This window comes from Octodon degus, unplaced genomic scaffold (assembly GCF_000260255.1).
Source record: "Octodon degus isolate 3935 unplaced genomic scaffold, OctDeg1.0 scaffold00137, whole genome shotgun sequence".
Taxonomy (NCBI): domain Eukaryota; kingdom Metazoa; phylum Chordata; class Mammalia; order Rodentia; family Octodontidae; genus Octodon; species Octodon degus.
Genome location: NW_004524713.1, coordinates 7,298,179 through 7,324,038, shown reverse-complemented (window position 1 = coordinate 7,324,038; position 25,860 = coordinate 7,298,179). Strand labels below are relative to the sequence as shown.

The window sequence follows — 25,860 nt, the reverse complement described above, 5'->3', positions numbered from 1 at the left end:
ATAAGACAGTCTTCACACATGATGATAGTGTGCTACATACATACATGCATACATACATACATACATACATACATACAGGTTTTACTGATAGCACATGTATTTTGCTTCCTTGGCCTTTTTCTAGGACATACCTAACATTTTGCTGATCTTGCTGTTTTATCAGGAGGTTCTTATTACATTATACAACGTGTACTTAACAGGGATACAAAATATCAATAAAATAAAGTATTCTTAATATGTATTCATAATTAGAACAAATACCAACAGTTTCACATTGCCTGTGTATTTACTAATAAAACCTAAGAGATAACATCAGAAATAAATTCTTGTGTGAACTATAATGAAAATTCCAATAGAATTCTGCAAAAACCAAATACTCTTTACTTCAGTTATCACACCTAAGGCAGTCTTCACATGTAACAGGATGTTCCATACACACATATCTCTTACATTAACATTACATGTGCTTAGCTTTCCTCTCCCATATGACAAGACATTCTTGTGTTTTCTAGGACATTTTTGACATCTTCTTGGTCTTACTGTTCTGTTGAGAGCCTTCTACTATATTGTACAACATTAACTTACTGGGAAAATAAGATATCAATAAAATATCAAAAATATAATGACTACTTAAAATAGATATCAACATTTTCACATCAGCCATTTACATGCTTACAAAACCTAAATGATAACATCAGACATAATAATCTCTATGAACCGAAATGTAAATATAAACATAAACAAAAGCTCACCATAGAAATAATCTTTGTCTCAACTGTCACACCCAAGGCAGTCTTCTCACATGAAAACTGCATGTTTCATGTTTCATACACGATACCATGTATGCTTTGTTTTCCTGTCCCTCTACTGTATGGCACAGTTGTCACCTTTTTTGTTATCCTGTTGTTGCAGTAGATCTTTGTAAAACTATGCCTGCTTTTTCACCTGTGAGTTCATCAGTGTGCTTCACAATCTTTTTTGCATAGTTTCTTCAGTAGTAACATTTTGCTTTTCCTCTGCTATAAATGATTTCTTCTGAGTTCCAGTCCCAATCTTCTAAGATTTCTCTATGACATTTTGCACTTGTTATTTTCTTTGTTAAATATAAAACTATTTATGCCACACGTTTATGATCCAGTAAAATGCAATTATTGTTTTTGAAACACAAATCTGTGTTTCAAGTGACATCATAATTGCTACATAACTCATCAATATCTACTCCACCTTTGGTTTTATTGTAGAAATCTATCATGTCAAGCTTTTGTTATTGATGGTTTCCCTATCAATATTTTCATCATGGTGCAATGTTGACATCAGCAGTCCCAGTCTGGTTTTTTTTTTTCCCAGATATGAGGCCAATGTTATATCTCTCTGAAATTCCAATATTGTATATACAATTCTGTTTCAAAACTGCAACATTTCACTTGGAATTTCTGCTTTGTTCTTGTGTATAATTCCTATATTGGTCAACTTGTGCTCTGTTGGCAAATGTAACATCAACTAGAAACCAATTATCAAATGCCACATTCCAGTTAGTTTGGGAGATAGAAGCAACAAGTCTGTTCACAATAACATTTGGTTTATTACTGGATGAATAAGGACCTAGTGGCTGAAAGCTGGGATAAATTTCTAAATTCAAAGCATAGTAAGTCATCACATCCACAAAGACATACATATTTATGTCATACTTTGAAGGGTTTTTGGAGAATGCACTTCCTGAAGCTACAGTGACTGTGAAATGCTGAAAAATGTTCAGTAGTCATGTAGTCAGATGGTGTGCAAATTGCCTCACAATTACCACAAATCTTTCAAACCAAGAGCAGTTAGCAGCCAGATTATCAGTTCTTTTTCTTTCTTGGTGAATGGTATTATCATTAAACCTCAGGCAATTTTGAAGGAAACCAAATCTCCTGAGTGTCATTATTATTCTACAATAACCAAGCCCACAGTCATCACTTTTCCATAAGTCTTTTACATTCCTGCAATTGCCATGAGAAAGCCCTGCTAAGTACAGCAGACCTCTGAATGCTTTAAGTTCAGCTAGTGAGGTGTCATAATAAATACTTTTTTGAGTATGGCTATTGGTGCATACAGAGTGTTTTACTTGTGTTCTAGCATTTGAATATTTTACAACATCTTGTAGCATCTCATCTGTTACAAACAACTTCTGACACTGAATGGCAGTGCTGGCGTTCCATCTAATAGGCTTCACCTCAGTATATTTTTAGACCTACTTCTGACATTGGATCATTCCATTTGGTTGCATGACCATTTTGCAGTATTTCTACTAGTCAAATACACATTCAAATGGTTGTTTTCTTCATCATCTGAATCAAGGAGAGTTGTATTCCCTGTATCTGCATCAGTTGATTCTTGCTCCATTTCACTATTACAGGAACTTTGACCCACATGGCCAATGTCAAAGTCATTATCTTCCTCATCCACACATGAAGGATCTGATGATTCACTTTCAACCTCCTAAACTTGAAAATCTGGTTTTTCATGTGCCACTGTACGGAATTGGATTACTTCTACCAGAAAAGTCAAAAGAAAACTTTTTTTAAAAAAAATCTTAAATGCACAGAAATTTAACAATGAGCATTTCATGGATAAAATTCACCTTTTGCTGCTTTGGATCTCAGGTACACACCTTGCTGTTTTCATGCCAAGAGGTTAAATACATAGATAAGTTTCTGCTTTCCCAAGAAGCAGCTTCTGTGAGTCACACTAACAGTCCATTAGACCTACTTGCTACAGTAAAACATGTTTACAGTAGCACATTGTTTCTTCACAGGACACTACTCCTAGGCACATAACTTTCACGCTTAATTCTTTGGCCCTTTCAATGGCTCTATGAGTTATAGAATATCCTCAAATAATGATTGGTGTAGGTAGATTTTACACCCTATGATGCCCAGGTAAACACATGCAAGACCTGTTAGATAGAGCACTGTGTGGGTACAAATCCCAGTTTGATGGTTTTGCACATGTGTATGCACCTTGCCATGCATGAATCACACCAAGAGGATAAACATGAAGATTGCTTCCTACAGCCCTCAGGCCCAGATACTGAGATGCACAGCCAGATACTATTTATGCTAAATTTGAAGTAGAAAACTATGGGATGGGTTGTGGTAACCCAACATTATGCCCCATTGCACAATGAAACAAGAATAACTGGCAATGAGAAGCTAGTGAGGAAAGTGCTTTGCTGTAGTTCTTTGAAAACTGCTTAATAAAAATATCTTTTAAATTTTGGGTTTTCTTACTATCATTTACACATAGCTGTTTTAACTATTTTTATAGGAAACACATGGTCAAGCAAAAAGGTAAGTTGTAGAGCATTGTAACATCTTTGATACTCATTTCCTCAAACATCATTAACTGATGGACTATGTATACTTTACGGACTCTGCTTCTCTGCTGTTTATATTAGTATAATTTCATTTCCTATGCTCTATTTCTGCAACTATATTGAGCTGCTACCAGGCCAAAAGTGGTGCCACTTTGAAGGTCTTTGTAGTATCCTAAAGACAGGACTCCCAGAAGCAAAGCAGAACCAGAAAACTCAGACCTACTGAGGTAGAGTTCTCATGTTTCCAAGCCCCTTTGGACACCTTTGCTATGTACAGGGAATTTCCACATTACGAGCTCCCCCTTTCTAAGACTCATGCCAGGAAATTCACTTTACACCCTCTCTTGGAGTGGGAGGACTGACACATGAGCCAAACTCCACCAATCAAATACAAAATAAACATAAATTTAAGTACAAGAAAATGAGAAGTAGATACCATGTAGAATTCATTTTCTGGCAATTAGCTATGGCAGCTGTGAGTTGGTGGGGAGAGCAGCCGGAGCAGGGTTTTGGCAGCAAAGGTACAATTTGAGATACCTGCAATGAATAGCTGTAGTAGAGGTATCTTCATGTGACAAGTGGCCACTACTCCTGGGCACATAGCCTTCAAGCCTAATTTTCTGGGCCTCTCAATGGCTCCATGAGTTACAAAATGTCCTGTAATAAACCTCTTCCTACTTAAAAGGGCTAAAGAAAATTCAATATTGGTCAGAGTTCTCCAAAGAAACAAGCAATAGAGTATAAGTGTGTATACATTATATATACTACAAGGGGAGGAACACACATACATGAGCATAGATAGATGATAGATAGATAGATAGATAGATAGATAGATAGATAGATAGATAGATAGACAGACAACAGGAATTGGCTCACATCATTTCTAGGGTTGGCAAACCTGAAACCCATAGGTCAGGGTGGCAGGCTAGACACTCAGGAGAAGCTGATACTGCAATTGTGAAGAATTTCTCATTTTCCAGAAAATCTGTTTTTATTCTGAAGGTCTTTCAATGGTTTAGATAAGACTATCTAATTTTCCCAGGGTACTTTAAAGTCAGCCAATGGTAGATATTAACCACATCTACAAAATACCTTCATGGCTACACTTAAATTAGTGCTTTATTGAATAAGTGGGCCCTCTCACTTAGCTAAATTGACACATAAAACTAACCACCATATCTGCCAAAGAAAAACTCCAAGAATGTCTGGTCAAAGTATAAGCAGACTGGGCATTTTAGTGTGCACCTATAATCTCAGCACTTGGGAGGCTGAAAACAGGAGGATCACTAGGAGTCCAATCTATGTAGTGAGACCCTGTAGACCCTGTAGACCTTGTACTAAAAACATGAAAAAAAAAAAGTATTAAAGAAAACAAAGTATAAACACATTAAGGCCCTTCACTCTGATGACGCCTCCTTGGTGAATCTGACCCATTTCCATCTGCAAAGCTTCCATGCAGATGAACGTTGTCCATGCCAAGCAAAGTCCACCCAATCAAGGACTTTGCATTTAAGAGAGGAGTCCTGTGGGAAGCCAGCCAATCCACCATCATCACAGCCCTTCTTTGGCCTCTGCCATCAGTATCCCTGGGTTGGAATACAGCCACAGCCTCTGCTGTATACCCACCAAGACTGCTTTTTCCAAAACAGTAGTTTTATTGCACCTCCCTTGATTACATTTCTTGGGGAAGCTTTCTGTTTCCTTGGGCTTGCAGTGATTAATATTAACACCAACTCTGGCATGAGTAATTCAACAACACACAGGATGGAAAGAAAAGCCAAAGTCCTGAAAAGGTCAATAATCCAGACTTCCCTGGGCATCAGGGAAGCAGGAACTCATGCAGAGCCTTTGCAGAGCCCAGCTGCAGAGATGAAAGAGAGTCAGGAATCTCAGACTCCATGGACTGCCACTCAGTGACCAATTATCAAGAACAAGATACAGAATTGCCCAGGAATGGCCCTATCTCTAGTCCAGAATATACTCTTGGTGAATCATTGAAACTGAATTAATGAGAGAGGTCAGGAAATTGGCAAAGTAAGGAATATGAGAAGAAGGAAAATCGATACTTGGCAAAGACAAGACACAGCCACTATATGGCCACTTCCAGGACCCAAAGGACCTTCCACATCAAAGCAACTCGGGCAGCAGAGAAGGATTCCATTTTCTATATCCACAAGGCCAGCAAAGAATGGTAGAAGCATCCCTTAATGAACTAGGGGGAAACAAAGATTTTTCTCATTTGTAGCAGTAGCCCCAGCTCCAAAGAGCATCAGCCTAAGTCCCAATTTTTTCCTATTGTTTCTTGCCCATAGTTTTTCCTAAGGAACACTATGTCCAAAATGTTAAGCACAAAGTCCTTTTCCCAAGCTCATACTTTACCCCTCTAACCCCACTTCTCTCTTTGCTGAATACAAGACTCTGCATGACTGAGGAAAGAATCTCAGGAAGGGAGTGGAACAAAAGGAGGCCAATGTCCAAACCCCACAGCTCCCACCCTGGTCAGAAGTGAAGTTGGGACCGACCAAGCAAACTGAATGAAAAGGAAAGTTACGCTCACCAGCAGGTATCCTGTTTCATCGTTTTCTCATTTACTGTCTCTTCTCACCCCACTGGAACGTGAGTTCCATCCTAGTAGGAGCCTTATCTATACTGATCACTCAGAGCTGTATTCCCAGTCCCGTCACAGTAAGTGGCACAGAGTAAGCACCTAGGAAAGTGAACTCCTGTGACTGAATGAGCAGCTGGTATGCAAGGCGGAGGCTACACCCCCTGTGTCCTTGATTCTGAGCCAGACAGGCAAGAGCAGGCCCAGCATGAAGTCTAAGTCAGAAAGAGATAAGAAAAATGGAGAGAGAGAGAGAGAGAGAGAGAGAGAGAGAGAGAGAGAGAGACAGAGACAGAGAGACAGAGAGAGAGACAGAGAGAGAGAGACAGAGAGAGACAGAGAGAGAGAAAGAGAGAGACAGAGCGAGAGACAGAGAGACAGAGACAGAGACAGAGAGACAGAGACAGAGCAGAGACAGAGACAGAGACAGAGAGACAGAGAGAGACAGAGACAGAGAGAGAGAGAGACAGAGACAGAGAGACAGAGAGACACAGAGAGACAGAGAGAGAGAGACAGAGAGAGAGAAATGTGTTCTCTGGACTCAGCAGAGCTGGGTCCCATGCCTGGCTCTGGCACCTTTGAGGCAGACATGTCACCTGACACCCTGAGGCCCAGTTTCCTCAGTTTTAAAATGGGGGTTGCACCACTTCATACTGCCGGTGTGAAAATTAAATGAGAACTAAGCGTGTAGAGTCGATGCACCAGGGTACTCTCCTACACAGGAGCCCCTTGTCTCTGTAAGGAAGGGTGTTCTTCTAACTGGCTGGTGAGAACTGAATGCTACATCACCAGAGCTGTGGAATTGGTTATTTTTAAAAAGCAGCCAGGAAAGGGCAGTGCCTGAGAAGAAGAAATGGAGCATCAGCGGTGAAGCATCTGCATGAGGATGGGCCCTAGAGATCCCCGTAGGAAGTGTCACTCTGAGATTCTAGTATGCCTGTCTTGTTGCTAGGAGAAAGGCCACTTCAGGGTTGTCTCTGCATTCAAGGATGGAACCAAAAGACATACATAACAAGCAATTTTGAAAAGGTATTTTTATTAGCTTTGGGACAGCTGCCACAAGTCAAGCCCTGCATGGGGACAGAACTCTGGCGGCTTCCAACCAATGGCATGGAAAAACCCTGATGGTTCTCTCTGTAATCTTAGACCAAGGGTTTCAAGAACACTCTACTTCCTTACCCCCCAGGGCATGAACAGATTCATACAATGTTTTCTTGTTGGTAATTAGGATCTTCTGTCCCCTAGGTATCTCCTTGGACAAGAAAGGGAATTAGACATAGCTCAGAACTAAACCGACCTACCATCCTTGATTTGGACCATCAACCATAAACAACATTCCAAAGCACCAATCAGTCAACATTCTGGAGAGCCACCCACTCTAGAATATAAAATAAAAATGAGATCTTACCAGAAACCGTATATTTTTGAATGCCTACACTTCAAATCCACCAGAACTTTGATATTATAGTTTGTTAACCAGGAACCACTGTTCCAGAAAGCCCAGGGAGGACCAACCACTCCTACCATTCTGAAGGGTTAACAAGCAGCTCAGCATTTTAGAGTGACTAAAAAAACCCCTTAATTTTTCAAATAAGAGGTGAGCCCCAAAGTTCTAAATGTCAACCCAAACACAGTATCAAACTAGAAAACCAACACTTATGACCATCAGTCTTGGCCTCAGCATTCTGGAATCCACAGCAGAAAGCCAGAATCCCCTCCAGAATGCCACTTCACTGCCCCCTCAGAGTTCTGTGGATGGCCGCTCTACTGCAGACCCCTCATCTTGACTGGAGCTGGGCACACGGAAAGAAACATAGGGACAGGTCTTGGAGTTGAGACAGACCAGCTTCTGCAGTGTGGCTGTGTTGACAATGTTGAAGCCCACCTCACCACCAAATGTGCTTGGCTTCCAGTACTCTGGAGAACAGATGGGATTCCCCAGGAGCCCCTTGAGGGAAAAGGGGGCCCCCATCTCGATCATACTCTCTCCAAAGATGGAGTTCGGTAGGCATTTTTCAAGAAGCAATCCCGGGTAGAACTCTAAGGCATCGATGTCTCCATATAACTCGTCTAACTCAGCTGCCATCTCCTTGTCCCCTGCAAGAGGAAGAAGCTACAGTCAGAGCCATAAGGTAAATCTGAAGAGGGAATCTTCTATACCTGCCTTTATTTCTAGAAATAACAGATCTAGGGAAATAGGGAGAAAGCACCAACTGGCCCTTGACCTAGTCTAAGTCTAGGGAAGAAAGATTACAGGGGCCTAAAACTGCTACCAAACAACTCACCCCATCTCTGTGGGCACTAAATCTTTGGTCATTACAACAGGAAGAATGTTGCCTAGCTTGCTTCCTTCATACCTGAATTTCAGGGTCTTCCCTTGGTCCAAACCCTTTTGTTATACTAACAACAAGGATATAATATAATGTGTCCATGTCCAGACAGACATCAGTAACAATCTTCTTTCTGCCCTGCTGGACCATTGTCTTGGAGATTAATTAGTGACAACAATTACTGGTCTAGGATCACAGGGAACTTGTCACTGATCCCAGGCTCTGCTCCAGTCTAGGAGACCCACAGGTATGCAGACAGTGACCAAGGGGAGACAGACATGGAGGTTTCCTACCTCTTTCTTCAAAACCACCCTCCCTAGAACACTGTAGAGGTGTCATGTCACAGTTGTTCCAGCAGGTCCTGATTATCTGTGACAAGTGTTCCCAACTTGGCTGACCAACATTTTGATTGAGGGGATTGAAACTAGGGCCTTGTATATGATAACTACATGCTACCCATTCAGTATACGCCCAGCTAGATTTGATATTTTAATTAGCTTTCAAATTATGCAGCTGGTCCATAAATGGTTATTTAAAAACTACTACACAGGCTAATGCTCAAAATCTTTACATAGAACCCAAGACTTCACAGTTTGGCGTGAACCCTCCCTAACCAGCCCCACGGCCAAACATAAGCCTCTGGCCCTAGCCACACCTATGACTGTTCTTCTAAGTGGACACCTACTTGCTAACCTCTATGCCTGTCTGCTTCTTTTGTTCCTTCTCTTCTCCAGGAACATTCCTATCTATCCCTCAAGCCTAGCTGAAAAGTTCTTTTCCTCCCTAAGCAGGGATATCTGCCATACTCACTACTTCTTACAATTCACACAGTCAGAGCTGGCCACTGTATTGTCCTATTGTGTTTGCTTCATGTCCCTTTCACTGTCCTGCATGGCCCTTAAGGACAGGAAGTCTGTCCAGGAATCGGCTGCTCACCAGTGAGTTCGAGGAAAGAGGTGTAGGGCTTCATGCCAAATCTCTTGCGGTACTCATTGAACGGCTGCAGCCGCATCTCTCGACCCTCCTTGATGACCTCCACTGCCACGTGCAGAACATGGTGGTCTATGTTCCTACCGCCACCGATCTGCCAAGAGATAAGTGTGACTGTTGATATGAGAGCCAGGATAGATTATGGTGGAAATTTGCGTGGTGCTGTAAAGAACATCAAGTCATGAGTCTTCCCTGCCTGGAGAGAGAAAATGCCATGACCAGGCCGGCTGGTTCTAGGCCTTGCCAAATCATGCTCTCCCTCAGACCCCAGGGAGCCTCAGCTTCTGCAGTACTGAAGTATGTATTGTGCCAGGAGGATCAACACAGTGACTCAAAAGTTACAGAGCTTGCCAGCTCTTTGAGTCACACGAACAAGTGGTATAATTCCTTGGAAGGGAGAAAAAAATAAGGCTCAAAGCACAGGTAACTTGATAAGACAAAGGCGGCCCCAGAAAACACTTCTGATTCATACCAGTGAAGGAGTGATGGGATAAAGAAAGTTCTGTTCCTCAGGCAGTGCTAACAGTTCAGTGGAAGTATAATGGGCAGGGATAAATAAAAGCATAGTTAAATAAAGTCATACAACTTGGAAGGTTGACAAAAGCAAGCAGATTATCTTGGTCTTAACCATCCAGTAGAAAAGTATAAGCACAAGGTATAAAAAGTAAATCCATGCTGAGTGTAAAAGGCTCAAGTCAACAACTTCTGACATTGCCAGTCACATGGATAACCCACTACTATTATGGGCTACTGGACTACATTGAATTATTTTGCTGAATTCATGCACCTACAGTGTTTGAATGGCAATGGAACACCCATCTCTGACAAAACTAAACAAAAAAGGGGGATAAAAATGAAGGACCATTTTGTAGTGGGGGGGGGAAAAAAAAAAAATATATATATATATATATATCTCCAAAACAGGATAGATGTACAGCTACTTTCTCTTCATTCAATGTGAAGAAAGATTTATACCAAAAGTGTTTAGACAAGATATCATGTCTGTATCTTGTACTCTGAATAACTGCTATAAAGACAACAACATGCAGTGTATTAATTCTTGTAACTGCCCTACTAATCTGTTTTGAAACTGTCTCATTGCTATTTCTTTCTCAATAAAATGAATAAATTTTTTAAAAAGCAAGCAGAGTCTGATACCACTCTGAGGTCAGGCATTTATAAGTCATAGTGCCCTGACGTCTTACTGCAGCTCCTGTGAATAGGACCTTACCTGGAAACAAAGCAGTCCCCTCCTTATTGGCGATTTTGCCTGCACAGTTTCTGCTACCCAAAGTCAACTGTCATCCAAAAGCATTGAATGGAAAATTCCAGAAATACACAATTCATCAGTTCTAAACTGCATGATGTTCTCAGTATCATAATAAAATCCAGTGCAGTTGTACTCTTCCCTTCCAAGGGTATGAATCATCTCTTTGACCAGTGCATCTATACAATACAAGCTACCTGCTCATTAGCCACTTAAGGTGGCATCTGACTTGGCTATCAAATTGACTGTCATGATATCACATTTCCACGTAACCCTAGTGTAGTAAACTCACCCTGCATCACATGCCTGTGCCTTGCATTTACCTTCATCCCTATACACAGGCACTGGATGATCTCACATCATCCCACAGATGCACACAGTAAAATAAGATGTTCTGAGAGGGGAGACAGATGGGGTGAAGGGTGGGGCTACATCAACATGCTTTGTAACAGAATATTACAGAACATTGTCATGAATATTCAATTAGTTGCAACTACAGCTCTCTTGTTGTAACCAGTTCATACATTAGACTCATTATAGGCATGTGTACATAAAGAAAAAAAATTATGTAGGGCTCAGTACTATCTGCAGTTTCAGATATCCACTTGTAGGTCTTGGAACATATATATGCCCCTGGATACAAGGGGAGGCTACTGCTGAATCTTCATAGGTGGAACTGAGTTAATGTGAGGTCATACTCAATGAGAGTGGGCCCTGATCCAGTAACAGTGTCCTTCTAAGATGAGAATGGAGAACAGGAAGGACACCGTGTGATGACGGAGGCAGAGATTGGCATGGTGGGTCTACAAGCCAAGGAACACAGAGGCTGCCAGCAACCATGGGAACCAAGAGAAAGGCACTGAATAGATCTTTCCCTAGAACATGGCCCTGCGGATACTTTGACTTGGACCTCCAGCCTCCAGAACCGTGAAAGAATAAATTCCTATTTTTGTTGTTGTTGTTTTGGTTTGGTTTAGTTTTGAGTTTTCAGTGTTGGAGGTTGAACCCAGGACCTTCAAATTGAGCTATGTCCCCAGCCATTTTTAACATGTGTAGGTTTTATGGTTTTTTGTTTTTGAGATTATATCTTATTAAATCACTAAGTTGCCTGGGCTCAGGGGGAATATGTGGTCCCCCTGCCTCAGTCTCCCAGAATGTTGGGGATACACATAAGTGCCACCACTCTCAGCTGACATGTCAGTTGTTTAAGCCAGTGGGTTTGGCACTTTGTTATGGTAACTGGAGAAAACAACTGCAGGGGCACTGGAAAGTGAGTTGAGCTATGTTTGAATAAACATAGGCAAAGTTAAGAGCATTCCCCTTACATGGTTCTGGGAAAACGAAGGAGATAAAGCATACAAAGCACTTATCACACTGTTAGTCACAGGGTGTCCGCCATGCATGATGACTATCAGGGGAAGTCCTGTCTTATCATTTCTTGGGCTTGTTTGAATATTGTGAGGGTCAACATGCTTCTGCTCCTGCCTTGTGCCATGTACAAAGCTGGACCCTTTCCCTATTCTTCACAGTCATGTCTCAAAAATGCTCTGGAAGCCATCGAGCCCTGCACAAAGGCCACTGTCTCTGCTCATGGCTGTGCCTCCCAGGAAACAGAGGCCACAAACCAGCTGGCCTGTGTGGGTGGCTGCAAGTGCTAACACTAGTCAAATTACCAGATGGAGCCCTAATGCTGTGCGGCATCACAGCTTCATGACGGGGCTTAGGGACGACGACTGGAGAGAAGCAGAGGGATGAAGATAAGAAAGAGACTCAGAGAGCTAAGGCAAAGAAGACAGGAACTTCCAGATGTGGACAGGAGAAATTTAAGAGGGAGGTGGCTAGACTTCCAGGAAAGGAGGACATTCTAGTTTGCCAGGGCTGCCATGACGAAGTCCTACAATCTGAGTGGTTTAAATGACAAAAATTATGTCTTCTGTCTTGGCAGCGCCCACCAGGTTGGTTTCTCCTGAGGCCTCTCTCTGGCATGTTACGTCCGTGTGTTGACACAGTCTTCCCTCTGCGCAAGGCTGTGTTTTAATCTCCTTCTTATGAGGACGACAGTCATAATGAATTAGGGCTCAAATTTCCACATTTAACTTTCATTGCCTTTTTAAAACATTTTTTTCCAAATACAGTCACATTCTGAGGTTCTGGGGACTGAGATTTCAACATGTCAATTTTGCAGAAGACAGAATCCAGCCCATTTACAGAGACTCTGATTTAATAAGCAATGACTATCTACCTATTACCATGCCTTCTGCCGTCCTTTCTATAGCCATCATCTGCCCCAGGAAATCTCTGTGTCTGTCCTTCCAATTTCTGCTCAATTTCAGTCATTTCCTTTCTTACAACCCCGATCTCTGGGCTAGAAGCCCCTCTGAGCTCAAGAGCACAGTGGCCTTTCTGTATTGTGGTTCTTAACATGCTCACATAATCCTTCTCCCCCTCTAGATATAAGCACCGAAAAGACAAGGGCCCCAGAACCACATCAGTGCTGTGCATCACTATATCCTCACCACCTGAAGAAGTGCCTTGAATTTTCCAACAAACAACTGAACAATAGAATTCACAAGGAACAGGGACAAATGCCCAATAGAAGGGACACTTCCCCCACTTTCTGGAAGTGGAGACAGGGTTTCCGTCCCATTCTGCTGGATCCCAGGGCCCACACACTCTCACCCTCGCTGCCCTGAGACTTACCCGGCCAGCACTCTGGCGAGAGAAGGCGTCCACCAAGGCCTCCACTCCATAGTCCACTAGCATGGAGGTGTTGAACAGGAACTGCTCATAGCTGTACTCCTGGGAGCCCACCTTGAAGGACTCAGGCATGAGAGGGTGCCAGTGATAGAGGTGGTTAAACTCCATGGCAATACGGTTACGGTACTGGAACTGGGCTCGGAACAGCAGTTCAGGGTCAAACTTGAGCTGCAGGAAGTAGCCGCTCAGCTGCTGCACGTATTCTTCTATGACGATCTTGATGGTCTCTCCTGCCCAGGGGAGGATGGGAGAAGGATCAGCAGAGCACAGCGATCCACTGAGACCCCCAACCTAGAAAGCAGGCTGGCATGTGAGAAGTGCTTCCTTTTTGTCCCCTTAATGTGGTGATTGTTAACTGTACCTCACCACCTCTACTTTGCTTCTGTGGAACAGGATGTGAAAATGGAACTTTCTGGTTCAGATTCATCTGGGGTCCCAAGACAAGAGTACTGCCACTCCACATGTTCCAAAGGAAGCTTTAGACCCAGCTAAGCAGGACATGCAAAGGAGGTGTACGAGCATTGGTTCTAGGACCCCAGGTGACCACCTTCTGCTGCCCACTAAAACAACTGGGAGATACCTTAAAGGACAGAAAAGTGGGGGGCTGACTTAGCAAGGGCTGTCATCTTGCTGGTGCCCTCAGTGACACAGGGGGTTTCAAAGAGAATGCTCATAGCTGCTCTAGCAGCCAAAGAGGGACCATAAGGACATATTTGAATAAGACACATTTTTATGTGTCCATATACCAGAATTCTGATGGATAGAATTCTCTCCTGCTCCCTCAAAAACCAGCCAAAATGCAAATAGCTGGGGAAGAAGCAAACCGAACATTCCCTAACGAAATGAATATAGGTCAACAAGGTATTAAGAAACTTGCATTCTGGCGCACTGACCTTTAGTGCATTGCCCCGGAGCCACAGAATTTGGAATCAGCTGACCCAGGTCCAAATCTGAGCTTCACCATTTGTAGCCAGCTCACCGTACACCAGGTTTCTCAATCTCTCTGAGATTGGCCTCCCTTTTCTTATCTACAAGCTGTGCCCTGTATTCATGTCAGGGTAGTAATACTGATTTGGGGGTATAAAGTACACAATGCATTCATCTAAACTGTTGGCCCTAGGGCTGGGCATAATAAGCAGTGTTGACACACTGGGCGGAAGGAACAGTGCTGAGTGCAGGTGTAGGGGCTGGATCTCTTCCCCTTAGACTCGCATGTCACCAGAGACTAGAGCAAGGCTGGCCACCCCTCCTCTCCACCCAGAAGGAGGACCCCTCCTAACGAGATGTAGAAGCACAAACTCCGGTAGCACCCAGACCTAATTCAAGTTTCCCACTTCTGTACGGCCTTGGAGAATTCACTTCACCTCTCCGAACCTTAATTTTCACAGAGGTCCTCTTATCTTACTCTCAACATGAGCCAGGCCTGGTGCTGCACCCATAACCCCAGAACTCTGGAAAGCTAAGACAGAAATACCAAGTTCAGCCTGGGCAATTTAGCAACTTAGCAATACCTCGTCTCAAACTAAAAATTTTAAAAGCCTAGGGAAGTCGCTTAATACAAGTTCCCAGGCTCAATATCCAGTACCAGGAAGGAAAAGAAAGGTTTTAGGAAGCACTGGATAGGCCACGCCCAAGGAGTCTTGCCCTTGGTCACCAGCCAGTGTGCTGGGCAGCCTCCAATTATATATTTTTCCTCTCTGGTCAAGATGTCTGCAATATTTGGGACTTCAGAACCAGCTCCTCCGCCCTCTTCAAGATAGTCCATCCCTGATGCCTTCCTCTTCCAAGCTCCAGTGAATTAAGCACTATAATTGGGACCAGCCATGCCCAGTGGTGCCCAGAGGTGGGGAGAGGAAGTTGTTAGTGACTCAGACAGAACATGGTCTGGATGGGGATGTTAGGGTCCAAGCTTCTAGGCAGGAAACCGTCTGACATTTTAGGTTACAGACGCCCCCGTAGGGGACACAAAAATATCCTAACCCTGAGTCACCTAGAAGCTACCAAACTGCAGATAGGCAAGTACACACAAGGCAGAAAACGAGAAGACTCCTGGACACTGAGAAAGCTGGGTTTTCACTCTTTGCAGTGGGGACATCAAGCGTGCATCTGGATGCAGTAGCAGGGGACACTGAGACTTGGGATGGCTGATCAGATGTGCTGCGAGTCACCCGCTAATATCAACCATCACAGTCCCTCCTCTCCTAACCTTTTACTGTGTGCCAAGTGCCTCACCACTCGTTATCTCAGTGAATCCTTACAAACACCTTTCTGCCCAAAGCACAGATTTGGAAGCTGAGGCTCACAGAAATGGAGGTGCTGACTCAAGATCTCATGGCTGGAAAGCAGATGAACAGGGCTGGTTCAGAGCTCTCACCTATGAGGATGAGGCGGGTGGTCTGGAAGAGCTGCTCGTCCTCCCAGGTGGGGTGCTCCGCCTTCAGCAGGTCACACACACGGTTGTGCTCACGCAGCCAGAGTGTGGCATACAGCATGAGCCCCGGCAGCAGCCCAAACACCTCTTGGCCCATAGCCATCCGGCTTTGGAGCGGGACACCCCGCGGATAGTGCATCAACACAGGCGCCTCTTCCACCGATGGTGGGTACACCTCCCCGTTCAGCACCTGTGGAATGGGACCTGGCAAGTGGGGCCCTGGCCACCTGCATCTGTCTCCAGCTGATCCTCCTGCATCTCTACTCCTGCCTCAGCTTCCCATCCTTCAGAACACCTTGTTCTGCTTCCTGAATCTTTCCTCAAATCTGTCCCTGGCTGACCCTCTCTGTTACTGTCACCTTGTGCAGCCCTACCCCCACCCTCTTCCCTGATTCCAGTCCCTATGCAGGCCTCCCATGTCCACTCTTGCCCCACACAGTCCATTCTGCATACTGGAGCTAGCACAGTCTTTAAAAGACTGAAGCCTAGTTAGTAGCATACACTAAGCTTGAAACCCTCCCAAGTCTTCTGTCTGCTCTTGGAAGAAATCGGGAACCCTTAACACAGCTCCATGCAGACATTTCCATACTCAGCTGGAATCACTCTTATTCTCAATCTCGAGGCTCAGCAAATAGTCCCATTCTTAGGTTCCCTCCATGTTGCCCAAGCTGGTTCCTCCCTCCAAGCCTTTATTCCTGCTGCATCTTCCTGGAAACCCCTCGCCCTCTCTGGCTCTCCTTAAAAGCGACTCATTTTTCATGCAAACTTCTGTATTTGTAACTAGGTATGGAAGTCTTCCTAATGGACACTCTAATGCTACCCTAGCTGCCCCTCAAGTGTCCTAGTGACACTGCAGTTGTACTCATTCACTAAGTGTACTCTGCCACACTACCAGATGGCAAGTACAGTTCTTAGCCCTAAAGACTGCACTGAGGACTTTGTTTTGGGTTTTGTTTGTTTAGATTTGCACAATCCAACATGGTAGCCACTAACCACGTGTCATTATTAAGTATTAGAAACATAGCTACTGTGAATGAACTGAATTTAATTTATTTAGCTTTTACTTGATTTAGATTTAATTTTTTAATGTTTATTTACTTAGTTGAAGGTCTTGCTATGCAGCTCAGACTCATAGTGATCCTCCTACCTCAGCCTCTTTAGCTCTGGGATTACAGGCGTGTGCCACAACTTCTGGTCTCAGGGCCAGCACAGTGTGTGGTACTGGGGATCAAACTCGGTTTCTTGTGCTTGTCAGGCAGGCGCTTAGACCACCAAGCTCTCTCCCCAGCCCTAGATTTAAATTTTGAAACTTTAGCTACCGCAAAATCTTTACGTGTGTTTGGAACAACTTGAGTGCAAGAATCTATTTACTCAACTATAAATTTTATGAAATCAAAACATAAATCTGGTATCTCCAAAGAAAATTTAGCATCCAAATTGAAATGTTTGATGAATATAAAATGTAGATATGATTTTGAAGATTTACTGTGGGATCTTTCAGCAATAATTTTTGTATTGATTACATGTCAAAATTTAGTATTCTGTATACGCTGCAGCAGGTAAAATATATTGTTAAAATCCATTACATGTCTTTCTCTTTTCTTTTTTAATGTGGCCACTACAAAATCTCAATTACACGTGTGGCTCACATTATATTTCTGTTGGATGGTGCTGATTTAGACAACAAGTCCCTATGAACTCCCAGTATTTATATTTGTGACCTCTAATACTCTGGGTTGTTGAGGGCAGAGCTCATAACTACAAGATCACTGTTCAGTCGCTTGCTGAAGGCATAGCATGGCATCCAATTAGTATTGTGGAATAAAGTGAACAAATGCAGGCAACAAATTGCTGTTTCCCATTGAGCTCCAAATGTCCCTTCCCAGAGGACACAGGAGGCCATGTCTACACATCATTTGGGTTTATTATCTCTCCTGCCAACCCACAACTGCAGTCCCTACAGCTGGCCCTTGCAGGACATGCTCCAGCCCCCTTCCAGCAATCTTTGCCAGGGAAACCATGGAAACCCCTTCCCACAGCCCACCCCCACGTCCAGCACTACCTGATACTTGAGTTTCCCATCCTTAAAAAGCCGCAGGTGATACTGGCGCTCTAGATTATCTCCATAAATGTGGCCAAGGTCTACCTGGGGACAGAGAGGTCCACTCAGCTTGCCTGGGTCCTTCCCAGTCAGTGAAGATCTGGATCATCCCCACATTAGGTCCACAGCAGTCCTGAGTCCTTCCTTCTCCAGGACTTACCCCATGGCCCAAGGCCTTGGTGAAGCCAGGCCCCATCTTGCCAGAAGTCTTAAAGAACTGGTGGGTGAAGTGTTGTGCAAAGAAGGCAAACATGAGGTTCGTGCCTTGGGGGTCAGGGATGAATTTCCTCCTGAGTAGGAAGCGCTGACCCAGGAGCTGGGCGTCTGGAAGCTGCTTCTTTCCTGGTCGGGTAGGTAGGAAAAAGCAGTGGTTGCCTGGGTCCAAGCTGGACCTTCTTGCCCTGGAGACTGCCAGGCTAATTAGACAAGTCAGCCCAGAATGGAGGTCCAGAGCACTCTCTGGCCCGCCACAGGTAGCCCTGTACCCTCGCTACCAAAAGACCAAAAACTATTTATCAGTGTAATGGCATAATATTTGGAATTTGCTTTAAATTAAAGTTTAAAGTGAAATAAGATTGGCAACTTGTGGATAAATGTTTAAACTGGGAGATGGGTCCATAGCTCCTTATATTTTCTCCTCAAATTTGTGCCTATTTGCAAATTTTGCATAGTAAAAAACATCAACATATTTTTAAAAAAAAATCTTGGACTCCATGGCCTGAGGCAAGGTAGGCTGTGTTTGCAAATGGCCATGTCTTTGGCTAGTTTTATAAAAAGGGACAAATCATTTGATCTCTCTGAGGCTCAATTTCTTCATGTTGTAAAATAGGCTAATGATGATACTTATTTTATACAGTGGGTTTGATAATTATATGAAATTATATAAGCATTGCAGAGAACTGGTGAGGTCCAATCTGTTTCAACCAAGAGTCATTGAGCTTTATAAAAATCCAGGTAGGAAATGTTGCAGGTTTTGCAGACCCTATGGTCCTGATTACACGTTTCTAGGTTAAAGATAGTAAGTTATGACAGGTGTCAGTCATTATGAGAATAAATATTGAGAGGTCTTCCCTAATTATGTCAAAATCAGGTGACCTGGCACCCAAGCCCTTAACAGAAAGGCACAATGAGATTTTATTGTGTTCTGATGAGGCATCCTTTCACCATACCTCAGGGAAGGCCCAATGCTAAAGGTTCAAAATTAATGGCAACTCTGCATTGAGATGGCCAACCGCATTTCTCTGGCAGGAGGCAATATGAAGCACCCTAAAAGGCACTCATAGAAATTAAAATAAAAAGGAGCAGTGTATAGCTCACATTTTGGAATCGCCACTCATTGACATCAGGCAAGAATCGATGCCAGCAGTGTTGATGAGACTCAGCTGTCCTGGAAGAGTTGGTCGTGCTCTGGGAATAGCAGCAAACCACCTCAGTGAAAGCCAGCAGAGCAGTGCCCTGCAGACCCAAGCAAGGACAGCAATCTACACAGCGTGCACAAGCCTCAAAACCTGCAACAGGGCAAGCGCAGGACTGCGAAGCGCTGGTGTTCAACAGCGATACCGTGTATCGAGAGCTGAAGTTACAGCAGTGGTAGATTGTTGGGCCTCTCTTGTCATCTGCTGTCCTTAAAGCTGAACTGATAGCTCTGAGCTGTGTAACCCCCAAGTTTCTGGAAAGTTCGAGGTGGAGTGGGAAGGAGGGCTCAGGAGAAAGACCTCTACCAATGAGTTCAACTGGGTCTTGGGCAGCTGAAGCAAACCCTCCTTGTGCCCTATCCTGGCAACAGCTGTTTACATTACCAAAGAACCAAACATAAAGTCAGGACCTAACACACAGCACATTGTTGCTTCCTTCCTACATTTCAACCTGGAAGTCCTTTTCACCCCAGCAGAACCCCCTCACCAGTACAAAGGTACCCTGGAAATATGAAAATATTAGTTAATCTCTGCCTCTTTCTGGGTGACTTCAGGTGAGACTTTTTCTGCCCTTTCCCATCCTTATCCGTGATTCTGATCATGTCAACTATCTGGCCTTAGTCCACCCATCTGTAAAATGGCTCACTGAATGCTCTTCTGCCTGCTTTTTCCCCAAAAGAGATCTGAGCACCTACTGTGGCCCAGCTCCTTCCCTGTCCCCCTTACCTTTGGTGCCCATGGGTTTGGGGCAGTCTTTGGGCACAGAGGGCAGAATTCGAGTGTAATAGCTGACATTGGAAAAAGACTCCCAGCTGATGTAGTCATGTGCTAAATTGTAGGTGGGGGGGCTGGGGATGAGGTTGGACCGCACTGTAGAGAGCAAAAATGATGGTGACAAGGCTGTCCCCTCCCCAGAGCTACCCCCTTCCCTGCCCCATCCTGGGCTGGGACTCGTTTCATCTGGTGTCTCAAAGGCTCTCCATCCTGTGTCTTTGTCTGACACCAAGAATGCCAAGAACAGGCCAGACTTCTGGTTCCCCAAATAAGAGTGACCCAGGACCACACCCACCTGTCAGTACCAGGCGCATAAGCATGTCCCGGATGAAGGTGGAATTGACAAACTCCCAAAACCAACGTCCATGTGTGAGCAGGAAGTGAATGAAAGCAGGGCTGGGCCGCAAGGAATGCCGGAGCCAGGTCCAGAGCTCAGCTGCAGGGGCAGTGGGAGCCACTCAGATGGGTCCTCCCAGCAGGACCCAAGTAGCCAAAGAAGAGGGAACTGAGGATGCAGGACAAGTAGGAGCATCGAGGTACCTGGAGGCCTTGAAATTAGTGGCACATGACAGAGCCAGGCCAGAACTGAGGACAGGGGCCAGGGAGTGTGGTGAATTCATTCCCACAGAGCCCAGAGCCAAGGGGTGCGGGTGGCCCAGGAGCAAGTGTTCCCGGGGAGCCAGGTGGGGGAGGGAAGGCTCAGGGCCCTGAGGGAGCAGGGAGCCATGGCCAGGGACAAAGGCCAGAAGTGGGGCCTGGGAGGAAGATCCAGGGGAGCATGGGGGGTGGGGGGTGGAATCCTGGCTCACGGACGGTGCAGTTGGGGCCGGTGTAGCCCGTGCGGGTGCAGTCACACTGGTAACGGTCAAGGCCAAAGCGGACACAGATGCCCTGGTTCTGACACGGAAAGTAGCAGCAGGGGTTCACTGTGGATGAGAAACAGGCATCAGAGACTGTGGGAAGGGGTTCCTACCCATCAGCCCTGAAGGGGAGGAAGGCACCAGAGGTGGGGATTCGAGTGACAGCTCTACTTAAATCACCGGATGTCCCCCAAGGCTACCCTCTGCCCATTCCCAAGCCCTGAACATGAAGCCCCCACCCTGCTATCTCTAAGCTCTGCTCTAGATCTCTCCCTGGACCTCTTCCTAGTCCACCCTGGGCCCCCAGGGGAAGTCCACCTTCCTATTCTGCTGCCACCAAGTGAAGACAAAGGAAAAGTCTAGACCCTGCACTGTAACACCAAGGCTAGGAAGCAGCTGTTAAGATACAGCAGCCACAGGCTTCTGGAGGGTTCACTTCCTGCCTACTCGGAGCCCAGCAGCGAGGGTCGAGGTCAAGGGTTTCCAGGGCTCAGGAAGGGCACAAAGATGGGGATGGGGTTTCTCCCAGACTGGTCCCCAAGTTCTGAGCACCTGGAAATTAGGAAAAATGAGTTCTGCCACTACCTCTCCATTTTCACAGGAGGAAAGGAAGAGCAGGTATCAGAATGCCCACTTTGCAGGTAGAAAAACTGAGGCCAGGAAAAAGGGAATGCCAGATAGGTCACCAGAAAATCCTCATACCAGCCCAATGGTCATCCTTCCCTTTCCCACCACCCAAACAGGCTTAACAACCAAGAAAGGAAGTTTTCCAGAACCTTGGGTCCAGAGCAAGGGCTATGGAGAGAGGGGACTTGCAAGGCCTCAGGAACATTGGCCTCTATTCCTGAGAGAGCCAGAATCAGCCCAAGTTGCAGTGGAGTCTAGGCTCCAGGATGCTAAGGAAGGTCATGAACCAAAGGAACAGGAGAGACGGGGCTGGGAAATCTCCTGAGACAGTAACTGAAGTCCTGCACCCACCCTCTGCCTTTCGGGGAAACCCCCTAAGGAAGTCCTTCCTTGTGTCTAACCCAGATCCCGCTGACCACCCTCAATCAATGTGCACTGCACTAAGGTCTCTTCAGCAGCAGTTACTACTTAGGCTCTTGCAGTCTCCCTCCCACCCCACACCAGGAAGAGCTCACCTCCCCGTTCAGCAAGGGAAACTGAGGCTCTTGGTGAAGTCGACATTTGGCCAAGAACACAGAACAGGGCCAGGCAGGCCCAGAACTCCTGGCTCCCAGCAGGAGGTTTCCACCACCAATGCCAGAATTCGGCCTGCAAACATACTTCCTGCTCTGGGCTCAGGGCCAACTCTCTGTGTAACTGATTACCGGGGGCCAGGAGGGTAGGGAAAGGTGGGAGCTGCGTGGGGTGAAGTGTTCAGTCGCTCAGAGGTCTCAGAAGTCTCGATTCTGAGGAAGGCCTGGTCCCTCTGGTCTCAGCACTCCCACTGCACAGCTGGGGGCCTGGACCCAGCAGCTGTGCCCTGCTCCCCCCAAGAGAAGGCTTCCACCCACACAGAAAAAAAAAAATGTGCGCAAAATCATGCAAATCGATTTTGCTTAAGCCCTGGTTAAGGGCTTTTGCATCTCCCCCAGCCGGACAATGACATCCATGTGGCCGCAGCAGGAGGAGGGGCCAGGAAAGAACAATGGAGAAAAAAGCCTTATCGGGCTGCTGCAGGCAGACCTGGCAAGCAGGACCCAAGGAAGGGGCCTGGCAGGACCTCGGCCTTCCCCTGCCAGAGCCGCAAGCCCAGAGAGGCCAACGGATCGGCACTTGCCAGCCCTGCCTGCTGGCTCAGGGGCTGCCCCTCCCCCTGCTGGGACCCTCCTCACTGATCATCTGAGATTCACCTACCAGCAGTCTCTGGAGCTCCCCACGACTTAGCTGCTGTCCCTCTTCAAGCCCAGAGATGACCCAGGCCTCTGAGCTCCAGTTCCCCATGTCTACAGCAGCAGGGACCTCAGGGGGTCCCTGAAGCTCGACCCCAAAGACCAAGGGCTTCTCCATCTTTCCCAGGCTTTGCTGCTCCCCACCCACCTGGCCCCGCCCTCCAGGACCTCCCATTCCAGCCCCTGCCACGCCCCCTCCTCCTAGTCTACCTCCGCAGCAAGCGTCCAAAAGAAGGGCGCCTGCTGCTCAACATCCTCCTCCCTACACAGTCTGGGATCGGCCCGGTTCCTAGGGAGGCCCAGACAGTCACAGAGGCCCCATGGTAGCCAGGGCTGAGCACACTTCTGTGGAATTACCAGAATGACGGGAGAAGACTGACCACTCCCCCACCTGGCTGGCCGGAGACGGCTTCTTCTTCACTGCATGCTCCCTGGTTCTGCTCCAGCTGATGGAGGAGTCCGGGACTAGAGGCCGCCTGGCTGTCCATGCCACACTCACCCAGCAAAGAAAGGCCCTGTCCCTGGAGTCTCTGCCAGCTCTCCTACCACCACCACCATCACCATCACCACCACCATTACCACTGCCACCCTCCTTTTTCCATAAACACCAACTGCCCCAGGGCAGGAAAAGTCCTCCTTGGCAGAGACAACAGCTGCCACCAGAGCCCCAGAGTGTCAGGTGGGTGGAGACTGGGTGTTGCGTGACCATGGCTGGTCAGGTTTCAGGCAGGCTAGAGAAGCCAGAGCTGGAACCAAGCAAGATGCAGCCTCATGGCCCCACTACCCACTTATCCTGCCAGCTCTCCTGAGGACAGGTGGGCGCCTGGGCGTCCCGCTGCACAATGAGGACCCTGAGGCCCAGAGAAAGGAGCAGCCTTGTCCCAGCACCAGTGTCTGGAAGCTGTAACACTAAATCTTTTTTTTTTTTTTTTTTTTTTTTTTGGCGGAACTGGGGATTGAACTCAGACCCTTGCGCTTGCCAGGCAAGCGCTTATTCTACTGAGCCATCTCCCCGGCCCCTGTAACACTAAATCTTAAATCCCCTTCTCTTCCTCCTAGAAGTGCTCAGGACTGGATTTAGGGAAAAGATGAGAAAGGAGAGTGACTTTGATCCACAAACCTGTCACTGGAGATGCAGATTCACAGTGACCTTAAAAATGCTGAATGAATGAAATCAGGACCCCTGGGATCACCTCTGGTGCCACAGCCAGATCCCTGGGATCTATTTGTACAAGAAGCCCTTCCACTAGTCTAACCTGAAGCCTGCATGCTTCACAGAAGCCCAGCTCTGTGCTCAGTGGAGAACCCTGAACTGAGACCACCTGTCATCCCTGACAGTATAATGAACCATAGAGAAAGAAAATGGGAGGTGCCGGCCCTGGATCTAACTCATCTTGAGTGGCCCACACCTGGCACAGGCCAGGCCCTGAGCATGTATGCAAGGAAGATGAATCAGACAGGGGCTGCCATCACTGACTGTATCCTCGGGCGAGTCCCTCGCTCTCAGGGCCTTTCTTGTACAGGGATACCCCACTGAGGGGATGGAGCATGTGGCTCCAAGGAGGCCTTGCAGCTACCCTCCTGTCCCTTTTCTCCATTCTAGAGGGGCCAATCTATCCCTTGTGATTACACTGCCCTCCAGCAGAGACCTATATAGCTTGCTCTCACCCTCTGCTTGAGGCCCCAAGGCAGGCAGGATCAGCCCACCCACACTGTCCGAGACACAAGATCTGAAAGCCACGCAGCTCATCCATGTTCCTGCAAATGACACCCATCCAGGACCGCCTGACTCCAGAAACTTTCCAAGAATTTTGGCAAGGAAATGTCCTCTAGCCCAAGAGTTGAGGCTCAGGGCTCCAGGCAGAGCATGACTAGGGGACTGGCACATCCAGGGAACACCAAGTGCTCCAGGATGTGGAGGCGGCGGGCAGTAAGCAGTGAGGCTGCACCCAAATCTCCTAGGAATAATATTTACAGAAGTCCCAGGGACCTGGCAGTCAATGGCGGAAAGAGGGCCCCTAAGCAGCTCTAGGCCTCGGCCCCCAGCCCCTACACTAGCTATCGGCAGCTTCAGCCAGGCGCCAGGACGCCCAGCCGCAGCAGAAACCCAGCTGGAAAGGAAGCTTCCTCCCAGTCCGCAGGCCCAGCTGGTGCTGGAGATAGGAAGTAGCAGGCAGCAGCAGAGAGAGGCCTTGGCATAGGCTGGTTCTCACCCCATGCGCCAGGGTTCGCTGGCCTCAGGCGCTTCTGCCTGGCATGCAGTTTGGGTAGCCAGGTCATGCCCTCTCCCTACCTGGGCAGAGTGTGCCAGGCCAGATCCAGGTGCCTGAGAGGGTGAATTTGAGCATCACAGATCTGGCACAGGTTTGCCCCTAGTTGGACTCCAGATCCTCCTCCTCCAGATCCTCCTTCCCTCCCCTCCTGCCCCTTAGGTAAGTCTGCAGCCCTGTCATCTTCTGGCCTCCCTGGATTCTTCTTGAGGGCAAAGCACAGCTTTTGGCTTCCTTGGGCCTCAGTTTACTGGCAGAACTTCTGTCCCTGCATCGCACTTGTCTTGTCCCCCAGTGTCTCCTTGATCCCTGCAGAATCCTCCGGACTCATTTGCACACCGAGGATCCCACTCCAGTCAGCCTCCTCTCTCTGCTCTCCATGGCCCTCAGCTTGAGTCCGCTTCCCATAGTGCACTCGGCAGCTCTGCCTTCCAGCCCCGGCCTCTTGTCTACTGCTCCTATGCTCAGACCTCCTCTCCCTGTTTAGGTCTTTGCACCTCAGCTCACACAGATGCCTCCTACCCAAAAGACCCTGGTAGAGCTGTTTCACTGTAAAGCCTCAGTTTGCCCCACTTGTTACCTCCTTCAAGGCCCAGCCCAAATGTCATCACCTCCAAACAAGGCTCCCTCAGGTCCTCACACTGAGGGGCAGTGGCTCTGCTCCTGGGTCCTGCACTCAGCCCTGGCTCTAACTCCCCCATGACAGCCTGTAGGCACCATTGCCTCCTTCATCATACTGCAAGCTCCTCCTGGCTCTGTCTTCAGGTTCCAGCCAAAGAGTGATGTAAAGTAAGCCCTCAGGAATGAAAA

At 46.7% G+C, this 25,860-nt stretch overlaps 1 protein-coding gene across 1 annotated transcript in view; it reads right to left on the bottom strand.

Moving 5' to 3' along the window:
* Positions 1-6,979: 6,979 nt before the first annotated feature.
* Positions 6,980-25,860, bottom strand: part of Ptgs1 (prostaglandin-endoperoxide synthase 1) — a 20,964-nt gene continuing 2,083 nt past the window's right edge. The window contains exons 3-11 of the mRNA XM_004641498.2: positions 20,835-20,951; positions 20,321-20,461; positions 19,978-20,121; positions 17,997-18,178; positions 17,798-17,881; positions 15,679-15,925; positions 13,248-13,534; positions 9,227-9,374; positions 6,980-8,057 (exon numbers count right to left, since the gene is read on the bottom strand). Coding sequence (XP_004641555.1) covers positions 7,702-8,057; positions 9,227-9,374; positions 13,248-13,534; positions 15,679-15,925; positions 17,798-17,881; positions 17,997-18,178; positions 19,978-20,121; positions 20,321-20,461; positions 20,835-20,951 — 1,706 coding nt within the window. The 3' untranslated portion in view covers positions 6,980-7,701. The remainder of the gene's footprint in view (positions 8,058-9,226; positions 9,375-13,247; positions 13,535-15,678; positions 15,926-17,797; positions 17,882-17,996; positions 18,179-19,977; positions 20,122-20,320; positions 20,462-20,834; positions 20,952-25,860) is intronic.